Source organism: Crocodylus siamensis, chromosome 2, assembly GCF_052110815.1.
Source record: "Crocodylus siamensis isolate JL-2025a chromosome 2, ASM5211081v1, whole genome shotgun sequence".
NCBI classification, from domain to species: Eukaryota; Metazoa; Chordata; order Crocodylia; family Crocodylidae; genus Crocodylus; species Crocodylus siamensis.
The window spans coordinates 141,476,050-141,503,636 of record NC_143396.1 but is presented as its reverse complement, the minus strand read 5'-3'; the positions used below and the strand labels follow the sequence as shown (position 1 = coordinate 141,503,636).

The 27,587-nt window shown below is 43.5% G+C and overlaps 2 protein-coding genes across 6 annotated transcripts; one reads left to right on the top strand and one right to left on the bottom strand.

Moving 5' to 3' along the window:
- Nucleotides 1-453: 453 nt before the first annotated feature.
- Nucleotides 454-20,032, top strand: ABRAXAS1 (abraxas 1, BRCA1 A complex subunit). Of its 3 annotated transcripts, none has more exons than XM_090036980.1 (9): nucleotides 454-593; nucleotides 6,438-6,524; nucleotides 8,411-8,447; nucleotides 8,986-9,052; nucleotides 9,586-9,779; nucleotides 12,434-12,553; nucleotides 15,026-15,110; nucleotides 18,730-18,841; nucleotides 19,433-20,032. In XM_090036980.1, exons 1-9 carry the CDS (start codon nucleotides 491-493, stop codon nucleotides 19,861-19,863), a joined length of 1,236 nt encoding a protein of 411 aa, XP_089893106.1. In that variant the 5' UTR covers nucleotides 454-490; the 3' UTR covers nucleotides 19,864-20,032. The 3 variants fall into 3 exon arrangements, with proteins under 3 accessions (XP_089893106.1, XP_089893107.1, XP_089893108.1); XM_090036981.1 differs by having other exon boundaries at nucleotides 6,434-6,524; XM_090036982.1 differs by lacking the exon at nucleotides 12,434-12,553.
- On the bottom strand, nucleotides 18,504-27,519 carry MRPS18C (mitochondrial ribosomal protein S18C). 3 transcript variants are annotated; one of them, XM_090036984.1, is made up of 7 exons: nucleotides 27,369-27,519; nucleotides 26,964-27,025; nucleotides 23,527-23,610; nucleotides 21,233-21,290; nucleotides 20,869-20,928; nucleotides 20,649-20,730; nucleotides 18,504-18,795 (listed from the first exon to the last, which is right to left on the bottom strand). In XM_090036984.1, the coding sequence occupies exons 1-6, from the start codon at nucleotides 27,514-27,516 to the stop codon at nucleotides 20,654-20,656; spliced, it is 489 nt and encodes a 162-aa protein (XP_089893110.1). In that variant the 5' UTR covers nucleotides 27,517-27,519; the 3' UTR covers nucleotides 18,504-18,795; nucleotides 20,649-20,653. The 3 variants fall into 3 exon arrangements, with proteins under 3 accessions (XP_089893110.1, XP_089893109.1, XP_089893111.1); XM_090036983.1 differs by lacking the exon at nucleotides 18,504-18,795 and having other exon boundaries at nucleotides 20,606-20,730; XM_090036985.1 differs by lacking the exons at nucleotides 18,504-18,795; nucleotides 27,369-27,519 and adding an exon at nucleotides 27,229-27,362 and having other exon boundaries at nucleotides 20,606-20,730.
- Between the last annotated feature and the right edge of the window lie 68 nt (nucleotides 27,520-27,587).

Here is a 27,587-nt window from a genome sequence, read left to right as displayed (position 1 = left end):
ATCTGATGAAGCATTTATTTACTACAGAATAAGTCCATCAGCATCTGATAGTGAGTGGCTGCTTAGAAAAGCTTATGCATCTCTGATTTAGTCTATAATGTGTAAATCTATGCCTTCTTTCTGCCTGACTTCAGACTAACACAGATAACTGCCTCTCTGTGATCTTGGATGCAAAATCCTTTATCACTGTTGATTGAAGCCAGTAGATAACCTCCAGACGCACAACACTGTGATGCCTTGCTTTGGGGCAGTGGTTCTCAACCTTTTTAAACTCAAGGCGCCCTTGGCAAAGGTCATTCTTAGTTTTCACTTTCTTTTTGATTTAAAAAAAAAAAAAGTAAGAAGAAGGTAATTTTCGACCGCGTGTGCGTACGCGACGTGCGCGTGCCCAGGCCGCCTCAGCCCCGGGGCGGGGCGGCGGCGTGGTTCGGGCGCTGGGCGCTAGAGGCGCTGCGCAGCAGACAGGCCGGGCGCGGCGCGGTCATCGTGGATGTGGGGCGGCGGCGATGGAGGGCGAGAGCACGTCGGCGCTGCTCTCGGGCTTCGTGTTCGGCGCGCTCGCCTTCCAGCACCTCAACGCCGGCTCCGACACGGTGAGACCTGCCCCCGCTGTGCGCGTCTCCACGCGGGGGCCTGGGGCCTGGGCCTGGGCGTCCCCGAGCCGCCGGGCGGAGGTTGCCCTCCCACTGTCTGGGTGTGCGCGCGCGCTGTGCGTGGGAGGGGTGAGACGGGTCCCGGCCCCCGCAGTTGCTTCGTGTCAGCCCTGGAAGCCCGCCCCTCCCCCAATTGCAGTTTAACAGCCGCGGCCTCCCGCGCGGGGCGGGGCGGGGCCCGGCCTGCCAGTCGTGCTCACAGCGCCGCCGCCCGGCCACTTCCTTCCTTTCTGTTCCCTTCCCTTCTTGGTGCTGCACATGGTAGGGGGGAGCTTAAGCCTCCCTCAGAGGCACTGGGTGTTGGCTGCAGCAGCCAAGCCTAGGGAAGGTGCCTGGGTCGTGCCAGTGCTCCTGCTGGGGCCCAAGCCAGAGGTTTCTGGCTGGAGGGCATTGCCCCTTTGCTCCAGGTCAGACCCAGCCTCATATTTGGGATGTGGAAGGAGTTTCACCTTATGCTCAGACTGGCACAGGCTGCAGGACTTTTGCCTTCCTCTGTGGCGCGGATGTGGCCCTCTGCCAGGAGTCCCTCAGGTGTACACTGACAGCATTTCACAGAACCAGGGCATTGGCAGCCATGGGTCCCCTGCTTCACCCATGGCAGGAGAGGGTGTTGTGCCAGGGCTGACAGTAGTCTTCTGTAGAGTTTAGATCGGATATCAGCAAAATACAGCCTGCGGGCCAGATTCAGTCTGCTAAGGGGATTTGTCTAACCCATGGTGGGTCCATCGGCCTGCTTGGCCTGGGCAGTGGAGCGTGCAGCTGATCCCACTGGCCCCAGGTGTGCAGTAGAGCTGAGGCACTGTGGCCAGACTCACTTCCTGGCAGCCCCCCCAGTGGCAGCTCCTGCCAGCCTCTGCCACTGGACCCACCCCTGCTGCCCAGGCAAACCAGCCTGCTCACCCCACACCCACTGCCAGGGACAGTGGATGGAGTGGGTGGGTGGGGTCTCCATAGATACTGGCCCAGGACCCATGTGGGCAGGACACACTGATGGGATGCAGCTGTGAGCAGGCAGGGAGTGGCATTCAGGAGCAGGACAGGGGCAGAGAAGGCAGGGTTGGGATCAGGATTGGGGGCAGTGACAGCGTGGGGTCAGGGCCCAGGGCAAAGCCACAGTCCATAGCGCACACATCCCTGCAGTGGGCACTGATTCTGTGGGCACAGGTATGCAAAGAATAGATCATGGCTCGGCCCCAGCCCCACTCCGTAACCACCCCCAATACTGATCCCAGCCTGGCCTGGACCAGTCTCCATGGAGACCTTAGAATTGCCTGGTGGCAACAGAGTGGGGCAGGCCCCAGGCAGAGCCACTTAAGGAGTTGCTGTTTTGTGGGTGGGGGCTGAGCTGACCTGGCCTGTGACATTCACTAAAATTCCCTAAGTGGCCCTCCAGCCCAAATAATTGCCCACCCCTCATTTAAATTATGAATTAATTGTACAGGTTGGTTTAGAAAAAAGATAATCTTGCCTTAGGCAGAGGATTGGAGTAGAAATTCTCTTACCTAGATCAGTGGTTCCCAACCTTTTTTATACTGTGGACTGGCAAACATTTAAATTTACATATTTAAATTTAATTTTTATATGAGGATTGGATCCTCTTGGGGCATTGCAGCCATAGGCACCAGGGGACTCTGCAGGGCAGGGGACTGTGCAGGTGGTGGCCTGCGGGGATTGAGCTGGGGTCTCCCAGTAAGAAGGGGCTCCACTGCCTTCCCTAGGAGCAAGTAGCAGAGCTGCCTCCCCACACTCTTCCCCAGGCATTTCCCCATCCACATGCCCCTCCACCCAAGTGTGGGTAGGGCTGGGTGGTCCTGCCTTGCCAGGCGCAGGGCCTGATACCTGCTATGCAGGCAGGACCTCGCCTCACCAGGCACAGCCATCATGGCAGGAGTGGGACAGGGCATACAAAGCCAGCTGTCTCTCTCCAGGGGCTGCCCCCACCCCAGCTTTAACCCCGCACATGACTGCCAGCGGCCCAGCAGCCAACCCTTCCATGCCACAGCACAGTGATTGGGAACGTCTGACCTAGATTACAGGTAAACTTCTGTGTAGACTGCTGATAAAAGAGGTAGGAACAGGTCTACAATCCAACCTTTTATTTGCTTGCACCTTAAAACAAGAAAACAAACTTTTATCCCAAAGTCTATCTGGCTACCTGCAACAGCACAACATAGATCTCCTGTATACAGGCTGGGGAGGCTCAAGGTGAGAGGAGGGTGGCATGCAAATCGGCAGCAGGTCTTCTTGAATTTTCAGAGTTCTCCAAATTTCCCTCCAGCCCATGCCCAATATTTATAGATGTCTGGTTTTAATATTCTAATAAATGACCTCTGATTGGTTTTATTTAAATTTCTTTGTTTCACTGAAACTTTTGGAACTGGACTGAACCAGATCTTTTGTGGACTTGAAAGGTATCAATTATTTGGGATTTATATCCTTGGAAAAGAGTTGTACGTTGTCTGGTTCTTATCTCCTTTCCTTCCCCATTGTGGAATGCTGTTTCTGGTTCTTCTTTACCTTACTTTATAGCCTTTTTGACAGGCTGTTTTTGTTTTTACTAATTGTCTAAATACTTTCACAAAAACAAATCTATTATAACAAAATAATATCTAATGCATTTGGTTACATGAATCACTACTACTACTACTTGAAGATAAAGCTATGATATGGCGTATATGGATCATTTAATGTATTTAATTCTTTTGCCTCCTTTTAGGCCTTGTAGTTTAAGTGTGTTTGGTGATTTCCTGTCCATGCTGACCAACTTAGTTGTCATGGCTGCAAAGGTTCACACTCCTGTTACTCAGAAACAGGCTTTGGACCTTCTGCTTAACAGCACTTCTGCAACTTAGCCTAGGCCCCCTGAAAATGGCCAAGGCTGGCAACAAGGGGTTGACAGTGTTTTTGGGCAGAGTGCCAAAAACGCCTACAGTCTTGATCTGTAAGATGTTAGCATGTTGAAAGTGGATGGCAGGGGAACCACAAGAGTCTGGATCCTTGTAGCAGCACAGCCCCCGGTCCCTTCCTTGTTCTCCATCTCTAGGCACACATGCCAAACAAAATTCCTTCACATGCCACGCTCTGGCATGCATGCCAGGGTGGTTGCTTACCCCTGGACTAGATGACCTGTAGAGGAGAGTTAAAAACACCCTAACAGATGTAGCAGAAAGGGAGGGCAGAGCAACCAGCAAAGCCCAGAAGCCAAGAAATACCCATAGAGGAACATATGCCTAAATTGGACCGACCAGTGGCTGTCCAACCTCTTTGTGAACTCCTCCCATGTTGCAGTATTTTGCGTGTTTTAAAATTGTCAAAGGGGTTATGAACTAGGTTCTAATTGCAGTACTTTTTGTCTTGTTTGCAACATCAAAGACACCCTCCAACCTGCTTCATGCAAGCAGACTGCCCTCCTTACATGGAGCTGACTTGGCTTAAATGAGGATCAGCACAGAGGAAGGAGTTTGTCTATGCATATGTATTTTCAGGCTCTGATTACTGATCTGGAAGCAGAGTTGGGACTATTGGAAAACAATTTATGGTGCCTATATGATTTAAAGTTTAAACTACACTTTAAATCTACTTTTTAAACTGTGTTCATAAACATCAAGACTTGGATGCAATTCTAGCTGTCCTTTATGCATTCAGTTTAGTTTTAAACTTTTTCTGAAGAGGAGACCTTTTGTGCTAAAAGGTCTACTCTGTTACAATGTGGTGTAGAATTTAAGTACATTGTTGCGAAAGATGTAAGGGTGCCTGTAAATCCACAGCAAGGTCGCTCCAATGGGCTGTAATTACAGAGCATCAGAGCAGGTTAATCAAGTCACCTAGGGCATGGTAATTACTGTGGTGCAGCAGACTCCAGCATCACGTGCATCAGCGTCCCTGCACTGAAAAATGGCAGCAGGGATGCTTTAACTAAAGCTCATTCAAAAAGCTTTAGTTCAAGTGCCCCCACCACCGTTTTTCAGCATGGGAACACTGATACACATGATGCTCTGGGCACTTTGATTAGAGCAGCTCTTGAAGCCGCTCTAATTAAAGTGCCCCCACTCCCAAAGCACATCTATAAACCTCTAACTGATTTTGTCACTAAGCCACAATGCATATACATGTGGATATACATGATGTAAATTATTTTGTGTTCCTGCATCAGAGACATGGGTTTTCTGGAATATTTTGAATTGGAAAATTTTCCAATGCCCTAAATAGAGCATGATCTGATTTAGCATGTTCATTTGACTTGTATTTAGTAAACAAAACTAAAAAAGTACCCCCATGTTAATTTTATGTCCCAATAGCCACAAGTATGTGAACTGAAATATTTGATTAGGGAAAAAAATTAAATACAGCACACTTGATGTAGTTTAAATGTTATATTCAAACAAATTCAAAGCTTTACATGGAAAGAAAATTATTTTTATTGGGATACTTGTAAAAATATAAAGACAATATACAATAGCATGTACTTCCCTTACATTGTCTGTTTAAATTTAAGAAAAAAAAACCAAAGGCACTGAAAGCAGTTGACACTAATTTTAGCACACCCAAAGAACTGTGTATGATATACTGTGGTTGTCCATTCATCTACTTCAGCAGAGTTTAACATTCTTCCACTGTGGTCATTGCAGCACCTCCAGTTTCCACTGTCGCTATCTGTAGAATCACTTTCACTACTTATTAGTTCCATTTCAGAATCAGATTGAGGCAAATCCGATTCAGAGCTACTTGAACCATATTCTCTTTCGCTAAAGGATGGTTTTACCAATGAGTCTAGGGGCAAGGGCAACTTATCGTCACACTGCATCTTCTTTACTAGCTGTGGTTCTGACTGATTCTCCAAAAGCAAGAGATTTTGAGAAATAGAAACAAGCTTAACAGTGCATTCATTTGGTATTGATTTGACCTGCACAGCCAATTAAGTGAATTCATATCTTAATTTTTTATTTGGATTATTATGTGAGTGTATTTACCCTCCTGTTCACAAATCAATTAAAGATATATGTACTCTCTCACACACTTCCTAGGGATAATCACCTGAAAAACATTCGTTACAACTTTGAAACTGCCAAGTTTACCTAATATTGTACTGGCATCCATTCATTGTTACTAATGAATTTTATGAAACAATTAATTTTTAGAAATGGAAAATGTCCCACAGAAAAATAAAACACTGGAAAATTTTCCACCCCACATCTCTGTTCTGCTTAAGATTTTGAGGAATAATTATTAAGAGATGGCTCAACCTTTTGGTCCAAGGCTGACAGGCAGTCATCAGACTAAGTCCATGTCCCATTGAACTCCACTCCCCCCCCCCCATTCTGACAAGTGAAGAGATTCTGAGAAGAGATCTCAAATCATTCTTTTACATAATTGTATGTTTAAAAACAAAATGCTAAAAACAATTAAAAACCTATTTCTTTCATTTTTTTTGCTGGTAAAATGTTCCATTTGCATCTGTTCCATCTTTTGTTCTCCCTGTCCCTCATTTTTATATATAGTCTGCTGAACTAAAGGGGAAGTAGCAGAAACATTTTGGGGCCATTTTGCCACTCTGCTGCATTTTCTCACATACTTTAACTCCGCAGTTCTGGCATTAAATGGTGGAGAAATTGTGTCTCCCGTTAAAGCAAGGGACAGGTGCAGAAGAACAAAAATGTAAAATATTTGTTTAAATATTAAAATACCTTGCTCCCATAATTAATTTTCCAGAGGACATAGCAAAACAATGAAGACACTATTTTCTAATGCAGTTTTCCTTTGTTCTCTCTCTCCTTTCCAAGGAAGGTTTCCTTCTTGGGGATGTGAAAGGTGAAGCTAAGAACAGCATTACTGACTCTCAGATGGATGACGTTGAAGTTGTTTATACAATTGGTTAGTCTTTTTATTTCCAGTATTTAAGTTCCTAAATTGGAGCGTCAGGCTGGCAATTTTATAGAATTTATTACAGCATGATATTTAAATGTGGCATTTATAATCTGGTGTGCTGATGGTTGTTTTTTTAACTTTCGGAAATTTACAAACATTTTAAAAACAAAACATTTTCTCTAACAGCTTGGATTTGGAAACAAAAGTATCCATGTAAAATTCTTTGAATCTCTTTTCTATACCAGATAGCTAAAAGCAAATGTTGGACCCTGTACCTTTTCTTCCTTAGGTATATTGCTTAGCTACTCTTGGTCCAAATTCACTTTGGAGAAAATTGGCATAACTCTAAATTCATTGAGGTTTAAGTCTTTTTTCTCCATATGTAACATGTGGATGGTATTGCCTTATACAAAAATAGTGTGAGGATTAATTTGTGTCTTAAAGCTGGAAAGTATTATGTGTGAGACTCAAAAGCTATTTATGTTGTTGTTGACAAACTTTCAGATTTTTCATTTTGGGCACTAAAATGGGGGGAAGCATGTTATATTTCAGACCAACCTTTGAGAGACACATATGAGAGGCCTTTGAGAGGCATTGATTCTTTAAAATGCCTTACAAAAAAGCAAAATTGCTATTGTGAGACAGTGTGTGGGCCCACATACAAACACATGCAGGTGGAAGAGAGCTTACCCTACAGCAGTGGTGCCCAAACTTTTGGCCCTGCAGGCTGGACGAGTGGTGTAGGGTGGGTTCATGGTTTAGATTCACTCCATGAACCTAATCTGGCATGCATGGGGCCAGGGCTCAATCCCACACGCACTGGATTAGGCCCCAGTCCCACAAATCATAGTCTAGCCATGGCCGCATGCTGGATTAGGCCCACCGCCCCTACCCCAACCCCATGTGCTCTCGATCAGGCCCACAACCCTGGCTCCAGCTGAGCCCTGTTTGTGCCGGATTGGGCCCCTCTGCCCTAGCCGTGCATGTGCCAAACCCTGCCCTGGGTCTCTTTTATGTCTTGAGTTTAGTCCTGCACATGCCAGACTGGGCCCCTCTACCCTGGCAAAGGTGAGTATTTTACATTTACAACTGAATTAATTGAGTGTGTTGTTATTTGGGCAGCGGCATACTCTTCAGCAGTCCCCTTTGAAAGGTCTCTCTCCTAAAGCCATAACCTACCCCTATTGGTCATCAGCTTCAGTGCTTCAGAAGAACCTTGATGTTATGCAAGGTTATAGTCCCAGAGAGAGAAACATGGTGTCTCACATAGCCAGGATCACTTTTCTAAACTATAAAAATCAGGAGGCATGATCCAGATATATATCTGAAACATGCCTACATTATTGTGCGTACTATAGTACTATAATCACTGCTTTCCTTTTGTCTGTCAAATATATTCTTGAAAAGAAATTTAAATGGTAAGATTTTGATGCTGAGTAAAGAAATGGAAAAAACTTTACCATTGAACATTACCAATCCTTTGCTCTTCTCCTGAAAATTGTTGCATGAGGGTAGACATTTGTGTCTGTAGTTCGCAAGTTCTGAGATTTAACAAAAAGATAAGGAGCAGTTTGATTACATCTTTTTAGCCTTACTTTTGTACTCTAAAAGGGCTGGGGGAGGAACCAACTATGAGTCCTGCTTGGCACAACAGAAAAAAATAACCAGTTTGTAATTATGCACATTTAGGCTGTCTAGTTTTGGGAAAAAACCAAATATTATTTTTAAAGATCTTTCTCCTTGCCAGTGTAAATAAATATGGGACTATTCAGTTAAAAAATAATGAATTTTTGACTGGTTACATCTTTGGAAAGTTTGGCTATGAGTATGGTCTATAAAGAATGTATGTACTGAACATGTGGCACCAGATTAACATGTTGTTTTCTTTGCAGATATACAAAAGCATATTCCATGCTATCAGCTTTTCAGGTGAATATCTTTTAAAATATCTGCAAAATTAAGATCATGGTTTTCATTGGCAGTTAAGCTCTAGTTTTGGATGCCATATCAGCACCTCAGAATTGCCGATACAAATAAATTATATCTCCCTCATATAGTATTGTATTTTATGTACTTTTTTTAGCTGTATATCTGTATCCATTTGTAAATTGATATACCACATGTATTAGTGTATGGCAGAACCCTGGTCAGCACTCTTTACATAACTGAAACTCACTGGCTGCATCTACATGAGGTGCTTACTTTGCTGTAGTAGTCCTGATCATTTGTTTGGGTAGATTGTGTGCTGAAGTCTGTGCTACCGTTACCTCAGCAATTCATATCCATCCTAAACTGAGTATTTCTACACACTCTGCAGTCACATCTGGCATTGCAGTATAAATACATCTTAGTTTTATTAACCTTGTCTGTTCAGATAAAACAAGACAACTGTTAAGTTGTTTTGGAAAGTATTTGTGCTACAGCAATAGTCTTTTGCTTTCTAATGTCTTCTAATTATCTCTTCTAGCTTTTACAGCTCTGCAGGTGATCTGAATGAGGCTGCACTAAAGAAAATGTTATCAGGCTGTGAAAAGGTATTTTTTCTGAAAGGTATCCATTCGCCAGGGGCTGATTTAGGGTATTGTGCTTACACTAGGAAGCTATGATGCTGAATCACATTTAGTTACCTGTCATTCTGTAGCTTCACACCAGTTACTTATTCTGTTGTTATACATATTTTGTCATTTTTCCTTGCAAAATGAAGGGATAGGTCATACTCACTTCTTTCCTTTCTACTATTTTTGTAAATCTTTCTCATCTCCCAAGTATGCTGCGTAAGTGATCCTGTAAAACCACCTGGTTTCATCTCTATAAAATCTGCAGCGTGCTTCAGGTTAAATAGTTCACTTGAGATGCAAGCAGTTGGTTTTCATGTTTAAGTGCTTTGTAGAACAGGAATGGGACCACTGGAGAGATGCACACTGCACATATGTACATTACTAATGGGTTCTAATGCTGTCTTTGTGTGCTCAGCCTCTTCTAAATCTTCCCTACCTTTCCATATAGTGAAGTAATTCTAGAAAATGATATCACTGAAGATAAATCTTTCTTTTTCCCCACAACCCAGAATGTGATCGGCTGGTACAAATTCAGACGTAATACAGACCAGACAATGACATTCCGAGAGAGAGTTCTTCACAGGAATTTACAGTCAAAATTGTCAAATCAGGGTCTTGTGTTTCTTTTACTAACTTCCAGTGTTACTACAGAAAGCTGTTCCACTTACAGATTAGAACATGCTTTGCATAGACCACAAGAGGGGTAAGTATGTCTGAGCTGCTTAGTCTCTATGGTTTTAGTAGAGCACAGTGACATGTGACATGCTATGATTTGTTTGATGCCATTTGTCATTCTAGTAATTCTGGTCAGAACTACTATTTTCAGTGTCAAGATTGACTAGTTTACATAAGATACCTATTGATTTTCTTCCACAAAAATATAATCTTCAAGTAAGATAGATACAGCTAGAAAAACAAATCTAGAAATAATCTTTTATACAAGGGGTGTTAGATGCAGCTCCCAATGCTGCCCATGGGTTTCAGTGACCCACAGGCAGCATGCAGGGTGTGCCAGATGGCCCCCCACACAGCATCCATTCCAGCTCAAGTCCTGGAGCAGCAAAGCCCTGCAGCTCTGCTGTTCTAGGACTGCCCTGCATGTGACAGCCACTCCAGCACACATCCCAGAGTGGCAGAGCAGCTGCTGCATGCAGCACATCCCCATGGCAGTAGCTCCAGAGCCATGCAGCACAGCCCTGGAGCAGCCAGACCAGGACTGGGCCATAGGCAAAACCCACTCTATCCACTCCAGGACATGCACTGAATCTGGAATGCAGGGCCAGTCTGTGGGTCCAACCTGGCCCCTGGACTGGCCCTTGAGTTCAACATCCCTGCTTTAGGTGTATATTTTCTTCCTTTTAAAATTAAAAGAAGGAATCCAACCAAGTAATTTATTTTTCTTATTTCTTTCACTTGTATCCTCTCCCCATCCTGCAAACCCTTGACTACATTCACCCTTCTCTGCTCCAAGTTTTCCAGTATTTGTCACATCAGGTGACCTAGTAAAGCTTTGCATTTCATCCCAAGTAGCACCTTTCTGAGGAGCTATAAAACAGGCACATACCAACCTTTGCCAAAAACTGCTTTTCAACTTTGACAAAGCTGCCCATGATATGGGCAAGGAGGAATGCATGATGGTGGCTATATTAATTGAATCGTTCTTAATTTATGTTCTATAATATCAAGTTATTCATATTGGGAATACTTTCTACAGGCTGGGCAGTTCAATATATTAATCATAACAACATCTGGGTATCTTACTAGGGGCACACCAGTAATTAACTAACCATATCAGCTGATGCCAATACAATAACCAATATTTAGTAATATTTTAAACTACTGACATAAACCTTTTGTTTTACATTTAACACACACATATATGCCTCCTGCCTGCTCTGTCCCTCAGTGAGGAAGGTGGTGAAAACCTTATTCCCATCACCCCCTTCACCCTTGGCTACCACCTGCAGCCCTACTCCCCACACAGGCCATGCAACTGTCCTGGGCAGGCAGGGTGGACCTTCATGTGGACAGTGGTGCCAGGTACATTTGGAACCCCAGAGCATACCACTGCCTCAGTGCCAGTGGACCCCACACAGCCAAGTCCCGCAGCTGCTAGGGAGAAGTCACTTTTGCGAAGGCACCTAGTGCCCAGTGGAGTGGAACATTCCTCACACCTTACCCTGCCTGCACAGGGCTCAGCACTATGGCAGCCCCAGCACTCAGGCCTTTGCTGCGTGTACAAGCATCACCATGGCAGTTGCAGCAGCCATTGGTAACGGTCCCTTTGTTGCTGAGTGCAGCACCCTGTGACTGCTCCCGTGTGCCCCCTCACCCTCATCGCTGGGACCTGTAGTCTCAGCACAGGCTCAGGCTGGTGAGGGGGCATGGGGACTGTGCTCACTAGGGTCCTCTAGGCACACAGCCATAATTATCGGCTACAGTGACCAAAAAAACGCACTAGCCAATAAAGTTGTTTCTCCTTTTATCAGTGCCAATCCAACCAATATATCAGTGCACCCCTATATCTTATCTAGCTTGCTCAAGCTAGCATGCCGTGCCTACCAGTTTTTTTATGTTGCACTTTACCAAGTAGAGGGATGTCAAAATTCAAATAATTATACAAGTATATAATTATTTTATAAATATTGGAATTCAATACCATGTAGCACCAATACACAAAATGATAAAAACCCCTCCACTTAAATTGGTCATAAGTTTTCATTCATCACGTGAAATAAGTTTCAGATCTTTACATTTGGAAAGCAGCAAGAAGGCAAACATTGTGGGGAGCAAGCAGCCTGATCCCTGTACCTTGTTCTCCCCTCCCCAGTACATACCTGTCTACTGGCTACTTGCCCCCTCTGTAACCCCGTGCTGCCTTTCCTGGCTGATATGGGTATAGGAGGAGCCCCAGCAGTACACAGGTTCTTTTTTCCAGCATCTGCTTCCTGTCCAGACACTCCCAGTTAGAGTAGTACAACACCTAGCTGACAGGTGTGGGGAGCCCCAGAGCTCATTCCTGCAGCATATGGCAATAGTGGGTCAGGTAAAGTTGTGGTGGCACACAGGTTCCATCTTTACTGCCTGGCTCCCTTATGAAGTCCTCTTATTAAGACCTGTTGTTGTGTGCTTACAAAGAGGGGGGGAAAAAAAATCTATGCAAGAGGATACTAAAAAAAGATTCAGTTCCTGTTTTTGTATCAGTTTCCTGCTGAACAAAGCTAAGTATGCTACTTATGGTTGTAAGGTCTGTGAGAATTGTTAATAAAATAGAATTTTGCATCTGCATCTAACTTATACTACTGACTTCTGGAACTCATCATGATAACATTAACAGCTCTGCTTTTTATTAAAAAGTTTGTTTCAGAAAGTTCCTCTAGTGGTAACCAACTTAGGTATGGCAGAACAGCAAGGTTACAGAACAGTGGCAGGTTCCTGTATTTCTGCTGGCTTTGGCAAAGCAGTAAGAAAACACAGGTAGGAATATACACTTCTTCATATTGAGTGTGTGTTTTCTAATGATACCCTGCAGATTTCAATTACTAAAATTCTGGCAGAGAAGAAACACTTAAATTAGTTTCAGAATAAAACCACAGTGGGGGCAGGGAGGAAGAAATCACCTATATTACATTTACCTACAGTGCCTCATTTGATAAATACCAGCAAGTAACCATCATAACTAAAAGGCTTAGTACTTAATATTGTGTACCAAAGACATTATATAGTCTAGCTTAGTGTTTCTCAACCCATGGGTTGTGACCCAAAAGCGAGTCGCAAGAATATTTCAAAGTCGCAAGTGGCAGAAAAATGTGCAACAGCATGGGTTTCCCCTTGCAGGCTGGCAGCGTTCCAGCCTGCAAGGGGCTGCTTGGAGTGCGGCCAGCATGCAGCCAGGCAGAGTCATGGGAGTAGCCTTAGGAGCCAGATGAAGGTAAGTGTTTGGGGAGCAGGGGTTAGAGGGCTAGGGTTTGGGGGCTGTCTGGGGGTGTGAGGGGGAGGAAGCGTATACTCCACACACCACCACTCTCTGCCCCAGCTGGCAGCAGGTGCCAGGCAAGTGCAGGGCTCCACCAAGCCCAAAAGGCTGCAGCATCATCTGCCTCTGGCCTGAGCCCTAGCCCCTCACTGCAGCAGCTTGGCTTTGGGGCTGCAGCAGGGGCCTATCCTCCCAGTGGCTGTGAATAGTGCCGAGCTGCGTTGCCTCGGTGCTTTCTTCAATGGCAAACACCACTCCTGTTGGCTGTGCTGAGGCCGGTTTGGGTGGGCAGCTCATCATAGGGCCCTGCCTCCCACCCATCAGCTAGGCTCCAATTAACACTCAGTAGCTCCAGTTCACACACAGTAGTGTCCAGCCCAGGGTGTACTCCAGGGGCCCACTCATCACCTTCCCCTGACAGCTGCAGCTCTGGTTCTGTGCCAGCGGAGGCCCCCCTCTGCCCCATCACCAGCTGCTTTGCGTCACTAGCTATGGCCCTGAGGGCATCTCCAGCAGCCTAGAGCAATGAGTCCTAGCCAGGGGATAAATGAGGTGTGAGGAGATGAGCAGATTAACTAAGCAAAAACCCACAGGCTATGGCTTCTTCCAGGGCTGTATCCCTTTCCAAGCAGCTAGACTGGCATCTATAGTTACAGGGCCGCACAGCCTTGAGTCTGGAAAGGTGTTAGTCTGAAGTCAAGCAAAAAGCAGCATGGATTTACACCTCATATACACACTGTGCCTGGTTTATACATAGAAGTGCACCAATACATCGGTTCACATCCTATTGGCACCAATAAAAGGAAAACTGACATTATTGGCAATTGGCTGTTTTTGCTGATGTCACCAGTAAGTGCTGTGTGCATGCACGCAGCCACAGCATGCATGTGGCCAGGAGAGCAGCCTCCAGCCAGTTAATTTATTGGGAAGGGGGCAGATTGAGGCCCCCATGGTGAGGGAGGGAGTGGGACAGGGCACAAAATAGTGCTGGTGACTCAACCAGGGTATGCAGGTGGGTAGCCCCACCCCCATCTGTGCATAGGGTAAGCTGCCTGCTGCATGCTTAGGTCCAGGGCTGTTCTGGAATAACCACTTCTGAATTATTCCATTTGTGAACAGGATCATTCCAGAACAAGTGTGCCTTATGCAATTAACTCAGTGAATAAGACCATGTACACAAAAGACTAAAAAGCTTGGCATTTACATGGGAGTGAAAACTATTCCATTCATTGGAAAGCTAATGCAGGAGAACATTTGCATTATCCTACTCATTCTCTACCCAAAAAACAGTCTTTGAGTCCAAATATAGTTTATCCAGCAGCAAAATAAAAACCCTGATCTACCACTGCCTTGATCTAAAGTGTTTTGATGATTACAGATTCAGTTAGAGCAACGTGCTGTATCTTTCGTAAGAATTCACACTCAAAATCTTCTGGTGCACATATGTAGTTAAGCTTACCATTTAATTACAGGTTTCCATCGCTTTATGTGGGTTCTGTATGTGCAAATTCACTCTTATGTGATGACCCTTTTTATACCAAAAATTCATTATATGTGAAGTAAATTCACTCTTATGCAATTGGTGTGGTGGAAGCCTGCAATCACCTACTTTGCAGTGCATAGTGGGAGTGACCCACATCAAAATATATTCTGTGTGGATCTGTGTTTTGCACTTGCTACCAACTACAGAAACATCTTGCAGACAACATTATGATAGTGCCCTGCACTTGTGTGTACTATCTGCTGTGGGCAAGTACCAAAACATCTTGTAAAAGTGGTAGAAATGGGTCGGGGGGGTCAGTACAATCAAGATCTTGGAACATATCCCTATTTGTTACATTGTAAAGTGGGTTCCCTTTATGCAAAATTTGAGTTATGGGCCATTTTCCAGGAACATATGTACTGCATGAAGTGAGGGAAGTCTATATACATTATAGTTGCAAATAATACACCTCAGGCTCCTCTGTCTAAAGGTCAGATTTTTTTTATGAAGATGGGTCCCTAAAAGAGGTTCAGAAGATTAATGAAATGTATGCTACTCTTCAGGAAGAATTGAAGGTAAGTCATTAAACTGCAAAAAAAGACAACAGTTTTTTTGTTTGTTTGTTTGGTTTACATTATGTGGTACTGGAAAAAAGTGCTCGAATGGGACTGGATTTTCATTTTTACAGAAATAACTTTACAGTAGTCTGGCAGCCCAAAGCTGTTAGATTTAAACATAAAATTGCACCCTGTTGTATTGCAACTAAGTGTAAAACGGTCTGATGTAAATGAGTAATAATACTCATTTACAATCTGACCTGGATAGGTCACAGGGTTGGGCAGATGAGAACAAGATGGGTTTTAACACTGACAAGGTGCAAGGTACCGCACCTGGGGGGGGAAGAACCAGCAGCATACCTACAGACTGGGGAACTCCCTTCTCATCAGTGCAGAGGCAGAAAAGGATCTTGGAGTCGCTGTTGATTCCAAAATGAACATGGGCTGCCAGTGTGGGGATGCAGGCAGGAAAGCTAACCACACCTTGTCATGCATCCACAGATGCATCATGAGCAGGTCCAAGGAGGTGATCCTCCCCTTCTATGCGACACTGGTCAGGCCGCAGCTGGAGTACTGCATCCAGTTCTGGGCGCAGCACTTCAGGAAGGATGTGGACAACATGGAAAGGGTTCAAAGGGGGGCCACTTGCATGATCAGGGGGCAGCAGGGCAGGCCCTATGAGGAGAGGCTACGGGACCTGAACCTGTTCAGCCTCCACAAGAGAAGGCTGAGGGGGGATCTAGTGGCCATTTACACGAACTAGTCAGAGGAGACCAGCAGGCAGTGGGAGGTGGGGGTCCCTGTTCCCCTGAGCACTACCAGGAGTGACATAAAATAAACACAGTCACAAGCTGGCAGAGGGTAGATTCAGATTAGACATCAGGAGGCACTACTTCACTGTCAGGGCACCTACGATCTGGAACCAACTTCCAAGAGAAATGGTGTTGGCTCCTACCCTGGAGGTCTTTAAGTAGAGGCTAGATGAACACCATACCAGGGTCGTTTGACTCCAGTACTCTTTGTGCCATGGCAGGGGGTTGGACTTGATGATCTGTTCAGGTTCCTTCCGACCCTACCAACTGTGAAAAAGGTTTCTAGTGATTAGAATTAAGAGAATGAGTTATCTTCATTTTTTTCCAGATATGAAAATAATCTAGTTAAACAACAGCTACAGTTTCTTTTCAGCTCATAACCTCTCTCAAATAGCAGCAGCTGAGTCTGAATTCAGCTTGTTGCTCAATACAAGCCTACAACTTCTCCCACAGTGCAGGGTGGTTTAGAGATAAATCCCATTCTTACAAAAGGGGGGTGGGATCTGAAAGCACTCTCAAGTATGAGGGGTATCTATTATTGTTACTTCAAACTCCTATGATAAAACACAGCAGTTTTCCTTTTCTTTATCCTACTTATCTGCAGAAAAATGATACCAAGCATATCCAAACTAATCTTAATGAGAACCAAGGATGATTTTGGTGACATCTTGCTTTTGGACCAAACAAGCTTTCAAGCACAGAATACCCTATTTCACGTCACTGTTTCAAAGCTTCCTTCAACTATATAGTCAGTTCAATAAAAGGTATCACCAAAACAAAAAAGTCCCCTCACTTATCACCTGTTTCCTGGACCGTCATAGCTACAGTGACACTCCAGCCTTTCTACAGATTAAGATTGGTCTTTCTACGTATTAATTATACTTTGGAGTGAGTGAACAATAATGTATTCACATGGAAGACTGGGCTATTTGGCTATCATTACAGGAACCATGAAAGTTTTTGTAGTAGATGTAACTTCAGTGACTGAGGTAGTAGATAAGCCTTCTAAAATGGGTTTCCTCTCAGTTTGGGTAATCACCTAAAACTGAATTGCACAAACTTTAGTATCAAGTAAAATAGTAATTCTTCCATGTACTTGAGTAATGGTTCAGTGTAAAATCATGAAGGTTTTGAATTTGAAGATAGCAATGTGTGCAAATTTTGCAAAAGCAAAACATGGTAAATTCATTCCTGCTTTCTAAAATTATCGACATCATCTTTATAAAAAGCGACCTTGGAAAAAATAAGTTAGTGGTTTATAAATGTTTGTTTTTTTTATCATAACTAGATGCCAGAATTAAAGATCATTAAAGAAGTCTTTTTTCCCCCCCCCTTTTTTTTTTTTTTTTTTAAAAGGCAACTCAAATCTGTACCCTCTAAAATACTTTCAAATCCTTAGAAAAATAATATGTAGATAATAGATTCATTATTTAAAGTTCTTTATAAACTATTATAGGAAAATCCATGATTCCTAGCATTTATTAAAATATATAATAGCATCTAAATCTCTGGAAATAGTCATTCAAATTTGTCTGGATAAGCACAGCAAAAACCAGTTGTGTTAAAATTGTTAAAAATAGAAGAACAAGGAACAGTAACATGATATAGTATATATACCTACGCTATACAAACGACATACCGTCCAGAGACTAGTCTTCCAAAGAAGTATGTCCTATTTCTTGGAATTTCATAGATTTCACAAATTTCATAGAAATTAGGGCTGGACGGGACCTCATAAGATAATTGGGTCCAGGAAGGGGCAGGAAGTCAGCTAGGGTCAAGGGATCCCAGCAAGATAAGCATCCAAATGTTTCTTAAAAGTGTCCAGAGTAGGTGTTTCTTGGGGGAATCTATTCCAAACCTTGGGGGCTCAGACACTAAAGAAGTTTTTCCTTACGTCCAGCCTAAAAGAGTTTTGCAAGACTTTGTGACCATTAGACCTTGTCATCCCTTGGGGTGCTATGGTGAACAGGTGTTCCCACAGATCCTGATGCATGCCCTTTATGTAGTTATAGGCTGTCACCAAGTCACCCCTGAGCCTGAACTTCTCCAGGCTGAAGAGTCCCATGGCTCTCAGCCCATCTTCAAAAAGCCTGTTCTCCTGCCCTCTGATCATGCACATGGGCTCTCCTCTGGACTCTTTGAAGCTTCTCCAAATTCTTCCTGAATTGTGGAGCCCAGAATTGAATGCAGTACTACACATGCGGCCTCGCCAAGGCCAAGTACAGTGGGAGGATGACATCTTGGGTCTTGCTCAAGATGCATCAGTAGATGCAAGCCAGAGTTTTGTTCACTTTGCCAGCTGTGGTATCACATTGGTGGCTCATGTTCATTTTGTGGTCAATCATGACCCCCAAGTCTCTTCTGGCTGTGGTGCTAGCAAGTGTAGCATTGCCAGGCCTATAAGTGTGATGCAGGTTCCCCACCCCCAACTCCCTCTCAGAGGTGGAGCACCTTGCATTTCTCCATATTGAATGCCATCAGGTTTTCATCTGCCCAGCTTATTAAGGTCAACCTGGATCAGCAGCCTGTCCTCAAGTGTGGATACTCTTCCTCTTGAACTTAAAGATCTACTATAGCAAACCATCTGTGACTAGAAATTAAAGATAAAAATTAAAGTATTTTTCAGTTATTGTTTGCCATTTCAATAGTCTTACTGTTCACTATGTTTTCAGTGTTTTGTATTACTATCCTCAGTTCTATAATAGTGGACTGTTTTTAACAATTTTGTATAATGTTTTGTTAGACTGCAAAAAAGCTTTTTTAAAACTATGCACTTAAAGCTAAATTACTACAATTCATCATTACAAATGACTCTCTTGCAGAAAACATGCACTAAAGTAGAAGTTAGTGAACGAACAGTAGAAAAACTCTTAGCAGAAGTAGGCCAGCTGAAACGAGAAATAAAAAGGAAAAAGGAACAGACACAAACTTCAGGTAACATGAAAAGATTTGTAGTTTTGTTAAGAGGTTTTACATTTGTGTGATAAAACTTGCCATCTTAATAGTTAAAATCACTGTTCAAAATAGTTATTTTTGTTGAGAAACCTTTAGGTGAAAATAGCAAAAAATACAAATCAAGCTTTCAGACTACATTTATTGTAATGGAAAATATTTCCCCACAAGTTATCTTCAGCTGTAGTTTGCCACTATATATTAAGCTTCAACTTTTATAAGTACAGTTTTAATTTCTACAAGTCACTAGCAATCTGACTATGTACAGTATTCCAATGATACATTTGTTAACCATTGAATTTATGGAAAATACCACGGACACTCAAATTTATCCATCAGCATAGAAGTTGCTGCTTTTTGACACCTACCAAAAGGGAAAAGGTGAATAATTCCTTGTAGTTGCATACCTTTTACTTCCTTTTAACCTCTCATCAAATTCAGTGAACTATATAATAATAAGATCTAGAAATAGTTTTTTAAAAGTTACCTAAAATTACAGGAGATAAGCACGAGACATTGCTAGTTTAAAGTAATTAAACCATTGTTTCTCTGTTTTGTTTTTCAATTATTCAGGTGAGAACAAAAGCAGTTCCAATGAACCACCAGAGAATATTTTTCTTTGTCAGGCTTTACAGACATTTTTCCCACATTCTGGACTGCAGACCTGTATTGTTTCTTTACAAGGCAGACCAATACTTGAACATTGCTGTAACACTGACCACAACATTAATATAACAGAAAAACTGACTCTCATGCTAGAAGACAGTGACTTCCCCAAAGGAGGGATGAAGCAGTTGACTAAGCGTAAAGCTAGAGCGACCACAGCTGGACCAAGATCATTAAAGAAATCACGGCCATTGAAACTTCATCAAAAACTATTTCAAGGAGACCAAGAGGACAGTGACCAGGAAAGGAAGATTACACTAAGTGGGACTGAAACAGATGAAGCAGCACTGGAGAAACTGAAGGACACTGATGAATATCCACACTCACCAACTTTCTAACCATTTCACACCAAATGTGGGATATTCCAAATGATGATTTGCTGCACCAAGAGCCACTGCCAATATATTTACAGTGCTTTATCAACCAGGAACATTATGGGACAAAAACTAAATGTAGTTATATTTTGTAACATTTTTAAAATTTAAGATTTTATTTTGTTTACATGTATTCTACTTTTGACATGTGGAGTGGAGTCCAGATTATATTCTCTTCCTCAGGGTTTACGTTGGGAGGAAAAAGTAATGCAGTAAACACTGAAATTGGGATATAACACACTTGCCTCTTCAGGTATGAGGTCTGCTTGTAACTGGTGCTGAAGAAAACTAGTGCCAGATCGTAAATTATATATCTGCCACTATGCAAAGCCTAGAGAACCAAAGCTACTAACTGGATTGCATTATTCACCTGCACTGCTGTTATCTAGTGTCAGTATACTAGAAACTAGCAGTTGAGAGAAAATGCAACAGCTTGTTTTCCTTGCACTTCAAGTGAGACTTCTCCTGCTTTATAGGATTAATTTTAGTGTAGGAAATGACACACAGATTTTTGAAAAGTTTATGGCAACTTTTAAGTTCTCATTATTACAGACATGGAGAACTCAGAGTGTTCAGTTTTAGTTTGTTTGCTCAGATAGTAACAGTAATGCAGAACACTTAGCATCCCTCCATACGAGAGAGATGGCATCAGTTATAAAAACAATACAAGTCCAACAAGTTTATGGTATTAATGAGCGCATAAACATGAATTACAAAATAATTTTATTGTTGCTTTATGGAAAATTTACCTAACTTATTCTGGATACTTGATATTGCAAAGCTTTGGGTCATTCCGAAATGATGGGTCCTTGTATACAACAGGCATGAACCCTGGGGGGTGGAGAGAAAAAAAAAAGAAAAATCAGGTTAGTTTCTACATGGGGGGGAAGAAGGAAGGGGGGGGGGAAAAAAATACACCACCACACAACCCCAGTTATCTCCAAAAATTAAGTTTACAGCTATGCTTACCAAGTGCTTGTGCTCTTTTAATACCTTTTGAAATCTCTTTCTGTTTCTTGTCACATAACCCTGTAAAGGCAAAGAACTGATTTTTAACAGCTTATCATCTCAGCAGCTCAAGTTAATTTGCTAATCAGTGTCTAAAGTCTAACTAGCAGGGACTCCTGCAGGCTTTTATAAAAACTGTGTGCGTCAGTCTACTTGCGCAAAATTATTATATGGAGTTTCTCCTCCCAAATCATGAAGTTTCTCCCAGTTAACCAGATTAATATGAATTTTTATATTAAGATTTTAGCTTTAAGAACCCTTCGGATAAATGACTATAACAAATACTATTTGTTGCTAAATTGATGCAAGACTACATTAGACTTACCAGTTATGTGTCTTCCATGCATGCGACCAGTATATGGAGAAACAAACTGGGACAGAAGCTATTGAAAAAAAAGACAGAAAATATTAGTGAAAGTGTTCCTGAAAACCAAACAGATAACTTTTACAATAAAACTTTCTATAGTAAAAGTCGCATTCTAACACTCATATCCTTCCTATTTCAAGACATCATAACTTACCTCAGAAAATTTCACAAGAATAACCTACTGCTTTTCAACCAGAATTTAAAAACCACATACACTAATTTGATGTTCATATTAAAAGTAAAGTTTATACCAATGTAAAACCGTTAAACAGTCAATACATTTATCCAGCACTCAAGTTAGGAAGTGCCAGAATTAAGTCGTTCCTTGCAACCTTAGTAGTTTTCCCTGTGCGTAGGCATTTGGCAATTTTTAATTATGTGATCATACTTTTTTTTCCCCTGCTCCTGCCCTATTCAGTGCAAAGCATAGACTGAAGCTCACTAAATAGTAGCTTAAGTTTTCAGTATTTTTGGTCCTCTTTATTCAGTGTGGTCTCATGTATTTTATTGCATCCCAAATCCCACTCCAAATAGAGAATTTTCTTCATATTCCATTAGGCTTTACTAAAATTTTAAAGAAAATTAAATCTTCAACACCTCTTGCAGCTCAGTGGCATTAAGTCCCCTACTTCTGTACACAGAAACTGAAACATGGACTAAAATAAGCATCTAGTACAGGAAACTAGAAATCTAGAAAACTAGAAAATTAATGTTTATCTGCCCCTTACTGCCCGTCATGCGGCCCTTGATGGCTTGCTAAAACTCAGCAAGTGGCCCTCCACCCAAAATAGTTCCCCGCCCCTAGTCTAGTAATTTTGGACAATATTTGAGAATTTTTACTTCACTTACAGTTTGTTCAGAACACAGAATGGCAAGTTCTCAGCACTTGAGATACTGAACATCTCAACTTGGAAAAAGTGTCCATCCTTGGCTAGAGATGCACAAGGTTACTTTGGCAGAAAAAAGAAAGGAGTTGTAGCCTGCACAGCAGCATTCAATTGCCTTGCTTGTGAAAGCATCACTTCTCTCCTTGCCTAACTTGCACCTTTCAGCTTCTGATACAAATGAGGCAGAGGTATTACAGGCAAGAGCATCAGGGGGAAAAAAAGATGAGCCTAGGGCTCCATGCAAAACTAGTATGCAATGATTAACTCTTTGCAAAACAAAAAACAGCCGAGTCAAGCGTGTGAGTTCCCTCACAGACACTGTAAGATAAGATGGGAGTATAACCAAGATCATACTACGTCCACTTTCAGCCCTTATTTCCCTGCTCCCTCTTCACTTCAAGGCTTCTATTCCCTCTCTTTGCATCTTTTAGGCTGCTTCTCTTTTCCCCTCTGTACTCTCCAGGTATCAGCAGAAGAAACAGATTACAGGATAGACTGTAATCAGTTCAACCAAAAAGGCTTATTTGGCAAAGTTTTAAGAATTACAAATACAATTATGGAAAACATCACACAAGCTTAGCTGTGGAATACGACTGTTTCTAAGCTCACTATTTTTTTTTACACTTTCAACACATTAACTCTGCAGACAAGTCAGAGGTGCAAAGGGGTTGGCAGTCCAGCTAACGACACACTTAACCATAGGTTTTATAAATACTGAAACCTTTCGTATGTTGTAATTATCAGCTTGCATTTATAATTTTTTTCATAAAACACTATGCCCTTTCCATTTCCATCCATTTACTTGTTTTTACTCACTTTATTAGTACAGACTAACTTTCTGTAAGAAGCTACCATATTAAGCTCTTTACACGTTCTGAATGCCAGGACTGACCCACAAAACTAGTCAGGGTCAGATTTTCTAGTTAGCAACTACAAGCATTCTAGGATATTTCTTTCTTTAACTGCCCATTCACAGAGAGGGTGATATGGTGCCTGAATTGACCCAGAACTCTTACCACCCTGAAGAGTATTCTAGAAGAGTCTATCTGGATTTATACTTTTAATATCATCCTATAATGATGAATGTGCCTGTCAACAATGCAGAGGAAAAACAAAACATATGGTCCATTTCTCTTCCTTGCTTTTAACAGCATCTACAGCAATTCCTGGTGGTAGTGCAAACGGAATAGACAGTATAAGTATCAGCCACCACACACTGTCCAATTCTATACCTTTTATTCCTAGGGTACTCTCTCTAATCTTAAATTCTCCCTCTCTTTCTTCAGCATACCTCCTAAATAGCACACTCACTCCAAAATAGAGACCAAATAATTGCAGCATGAATCCAGTGTAAAAAAAACTCACCTGTACATTCTTGTAGTTTACATGTATGCCACACAAGACACATTTCTTAGGAGGCTCCTTATATGGATTTTCCATTTGTATCGGCTAAAATGAGAAATAGTTTACCTTTCTTTCACAGTGAAACATTTCTCTCAATTACATAGCCACATTCTAAAGGTAGCATTCTCTAGCTTTCCACTTCACTTCCCCAGAGCACAAACATATTGTAAAGCTGAAATGAACTTAGCAAAAGCACGTGCCATTAGACAGTTTTCTGTTGTGAACTCGGACCTTTACTTTCTTGTCCTAGAATTTGAGACGCCACCACATGTTACTGAACAATGCATTTAACAAAATACCGTCTCTCTTCCGTCCCAAACTATTGGAGGAATAACTTCTAATATAATAAGTTTATTACTGCTATAGCAATGGCTAATAAGGAAATGTGGTCCCTGGTCCATCTTGAGCACTGAAGGACATTTTTCTAGACTTGCATAACACTGGGTGTCATCTACGTAACAGCTGGGTTCTTACCACACAAGCCATATTCTTGTTCTTTATTCTAGTCATAAAAAGAAAGCACCACATATCTACGTACTAGGCCTGTGCAAAGCAGCAAATATTCGATTCGGCTTCAACTGATTCAGAAGGACAGAGATTCGAATAACCGTCCCAATTCAATTAGTCCAATCTGGATCCAAAGATTCATCCATAGACTAAACAGGCAGCAGTCCTCGAGGATGCTGTGGACACAGCTGCCTCCAGCTGGTAAATCTATTGTGGGCAGAGGGAAGAGGTGTGGGGGAAGGGGGGCAGATCAAGGCCCCCACGGCAAGGAAGGGAGGGATTGGGGCTGGGAACTCAGGGAGAAGGGCTCCTGCCACTGCGTGCCACTAGTCCAGGAGGGCATAGGAGTGGGTGTGCGCCCCCAGATCTGCGCAGTGTGGGGCGGGCTGGGCCAGGCTGTACTCCAGATGGGTGGTGGAAGACACTGGGAGTGGGGGCTCTGCCCTGTTGCCGCTTGTCCAGCTGAGGTGGGATGCGTACAGGATGCGGGCATGGCAGCACTGAGAATGGGGGCTATGCTCCGCTGCCGCTTGCCCAGCCAGGGCAATGTAGGTGTTGCTTGATCTGGGCAGAAGGAGCTGGGAGCAGGGGCTATACCCTCCTACCACTCAACCAGACAAAACAGGGAGATGCAGGATGCTGCCGCTGCACTGCCTCAAACAAGCACCACACAATGGTGGAAGCTGCTCCAGCCTCCTTGCATCTTCCGGACAAGCTGCAGCTTCACCTCGCTGTGCCCTGGCTAGCCAAGCAGCAGGAGGGCACGGCAGTGGGCACATGCACCCAGATCGGGGAGGAGCCAGTGGCAGGGGCTATGGCAAATTTTAGGGTGGCTGCAGCCCCCCCGCATAGCCCCCACTCCACTGGGCTCTGCAGGGTGGGTAGCCACCAGTAGCACAGCCCTGGCTCCACCTGCCCTGCAGAGCACTGCCTGGCAGCAGAGCCTAGCCTCCTGGAGCACAGCCCAGCCTAGCTCACCCTGCACAGATCCAGGGGTACACGCCTGTTCCCACGCCCTCCCGGATCAGTGGCACACAGCAGCAGGAGCCCCCGTCCTCAAGTCCCGGCTGGGCAGCTTATCCCAGCCCCAATCCCATCTCACTGTGGGGATGTTGATCTGTGGCCCTGCCTTCCACCCACCACAGACTGACTTACCAGCTGAAGACTTACTGTCCTCAATTGAATGAGTTACCAAAGCTTCACACAGCCCTTCTGTGTACCCTCTCCTATTAAAAATGGGGAACACCCTCAACCTACTTTTAGAATCCACTATATTATCAAAACTCTTGTCATTAGAGCCATTTAAAAGGTCCTTAAAGCAATTAAGTGGGTGTTCTAGGAAGTCCAGGTAAAGTTTTCCTAGCCTTTCTTTTTTTTTTTAAAAAAAGGTGGGCAGGGAAGCTGTACAGTGAGTGAACCAGATCCTTGAGCCTTTGAACATCTCCCCACTTATTTGCTCTGGATTCCAGAAATACCAGTCACTGGCAAAATACCACAAATTAAAAAAAAAAAAAAGAATCCAGCAAAATAAAATATAGTTTTAGAATTATTTTAACAACCCATATTAATGTTACCCTGTCGACCTGCAGTAGAGAGCTATGCCACCATGCTGCCCACATCTACTTATAACATATGTGGTATGTAGAATATATAGAATATGCATAAATATATTAGTTCCATACACGTGCGTATATAACTATCTATCTTATTAGTGCTTTAAAGCACTAGGAGAGGTTAATTATCTGCTGATTCTTTCATAGCTTAAACAGACAGATATAGACATAGCTTCCCAGTACTCTTACATATGTTGGCAACATATCACCCCAAGGGCTTCTGGAGGGTTATTTTTTTGTATCTTCGTATATACACATGCTTTTTTCCTTTCTTAGCTTGCATATATCTCTAGATCAAGACAAAAATAGATATATCAAGATATCCTGATTTACGCAGAGAAGCTAAGAAGGGGGGGGAGAAAGAGTGCATGTGTATGTAAAAAAATCTCAAAGGCTGTTTATACACATGCTCCAGCAGCAAGTGGGCAGGCGGGAAGAAGGTACTTTAATTAGAGCGGCTCCTAGAACTGGTCTAATTAAAGTGCCTGAACTGTCTTGTGTATCAGTGTCCCCATGCTTAAAAATGGTAGTGGGGGCATTTTAACCAAAGCTTGTCGAATAAGCTTCAACTAAAGCACTCCACTGCCATTTCTCAGTGCACAGGGACACAAATATACAACATGCTGGAGCTCATTAATTACCATGCGCTGTAATTACAGTGCATCCTGAGCAGCCTCGCTGCTCATATATAGGTGCCCAAGAAGCCCTTGGGCAAAATGTTGCCAACACACCTAAGAGTAAGGGGAAGCTTCTACATATATATCGAGAAATACCTATATTTGTATCTACTTATATATCTGTCTATGCTAAGAAAGAATCAGCAGATAATTAACCTTAGTGCTTCAAAACCTCCAAGCCATTCAGTATCAACATCAGAAACAACAGCCCTGTCTGTTCTCCAGCAAAGCTAGACTGCGCTCCCTCCAAGAGGGAGAACTCTGGGGCATGCCCAGGGTCTCAGCTCTCTGCTCTGTAGCACTCACAGTACCTACCTCAAAAAGCATTAGGAAGCTAATTTGGTAAAACCACCAGAGTTTTGCATCCAGGAAAGGCACTCTGCCCACCCTAGAATAATCTAAACACAGAACAGCAAGGATCTCTTGGGCGCTATCTTACACTACCATGTGGCTAACACAGCAAGGTGAGACACAACACCCTGCCGCGTGCAGCCACCTCAGAGCCCAGGCACGAGCAGCAAACGCTTTTGCAGCTCTGCGACAGCCCACAGCGGATAATCAGCAGCCGCCTCCAGACGCGCGCAAAGCTGACGCCTCTTACCAGATCCTCTGTACGGGTTACGGGCCCCTGTCGCGAGCAGCGCCGCCTCTGCCACAAGGCTCCTGGAGTCAGAGAGAACAGAACAAGCCCAGCTCCGCGATCACGGCCTTCAGCTAGCGTGGCGGAGGCTGCCGGGCCGGGTCCCGAGCGGCCCGTGGCCGAGGGGCCAGTTCCCACCCGCAGGCAGGGCGCTAGGAGCAACCTCAGGCGACATATGGGGAGCGCGAGGCTGCCCAGGGCCTACACCCGCCGCTTCTACTCTCACCTGCGCTAGGCGTCAGGCCCCGGCAGAGCCCCCCCCACCTCCGCAGCGCCGCAGCCACAAGAACCGCCATTTTCTTCGTTCCACCAGGCGCCCTTTACCACTTCCGTTTCCGAGGACCTCATAAGCACATGCGCAAATACCTTTCCCCCTCTTTCCAGCTCCACGAACTGAAGAACTTGAACTACGCGACTCTTTGTTTCCCGCCCCGCATCCAATCGCGGCGCGGCGTGGCTCGGCAGCCAATAACAACGGGAGCAATTTGTCCTTCCTACTTCCCCGTCGCGTCATCTACAAGGCTGAGGCAGAAGTGACGTTGCCGGGCTGAGCTCAGCCGGAAACAGCCTCTTCTCTTCTCTTCT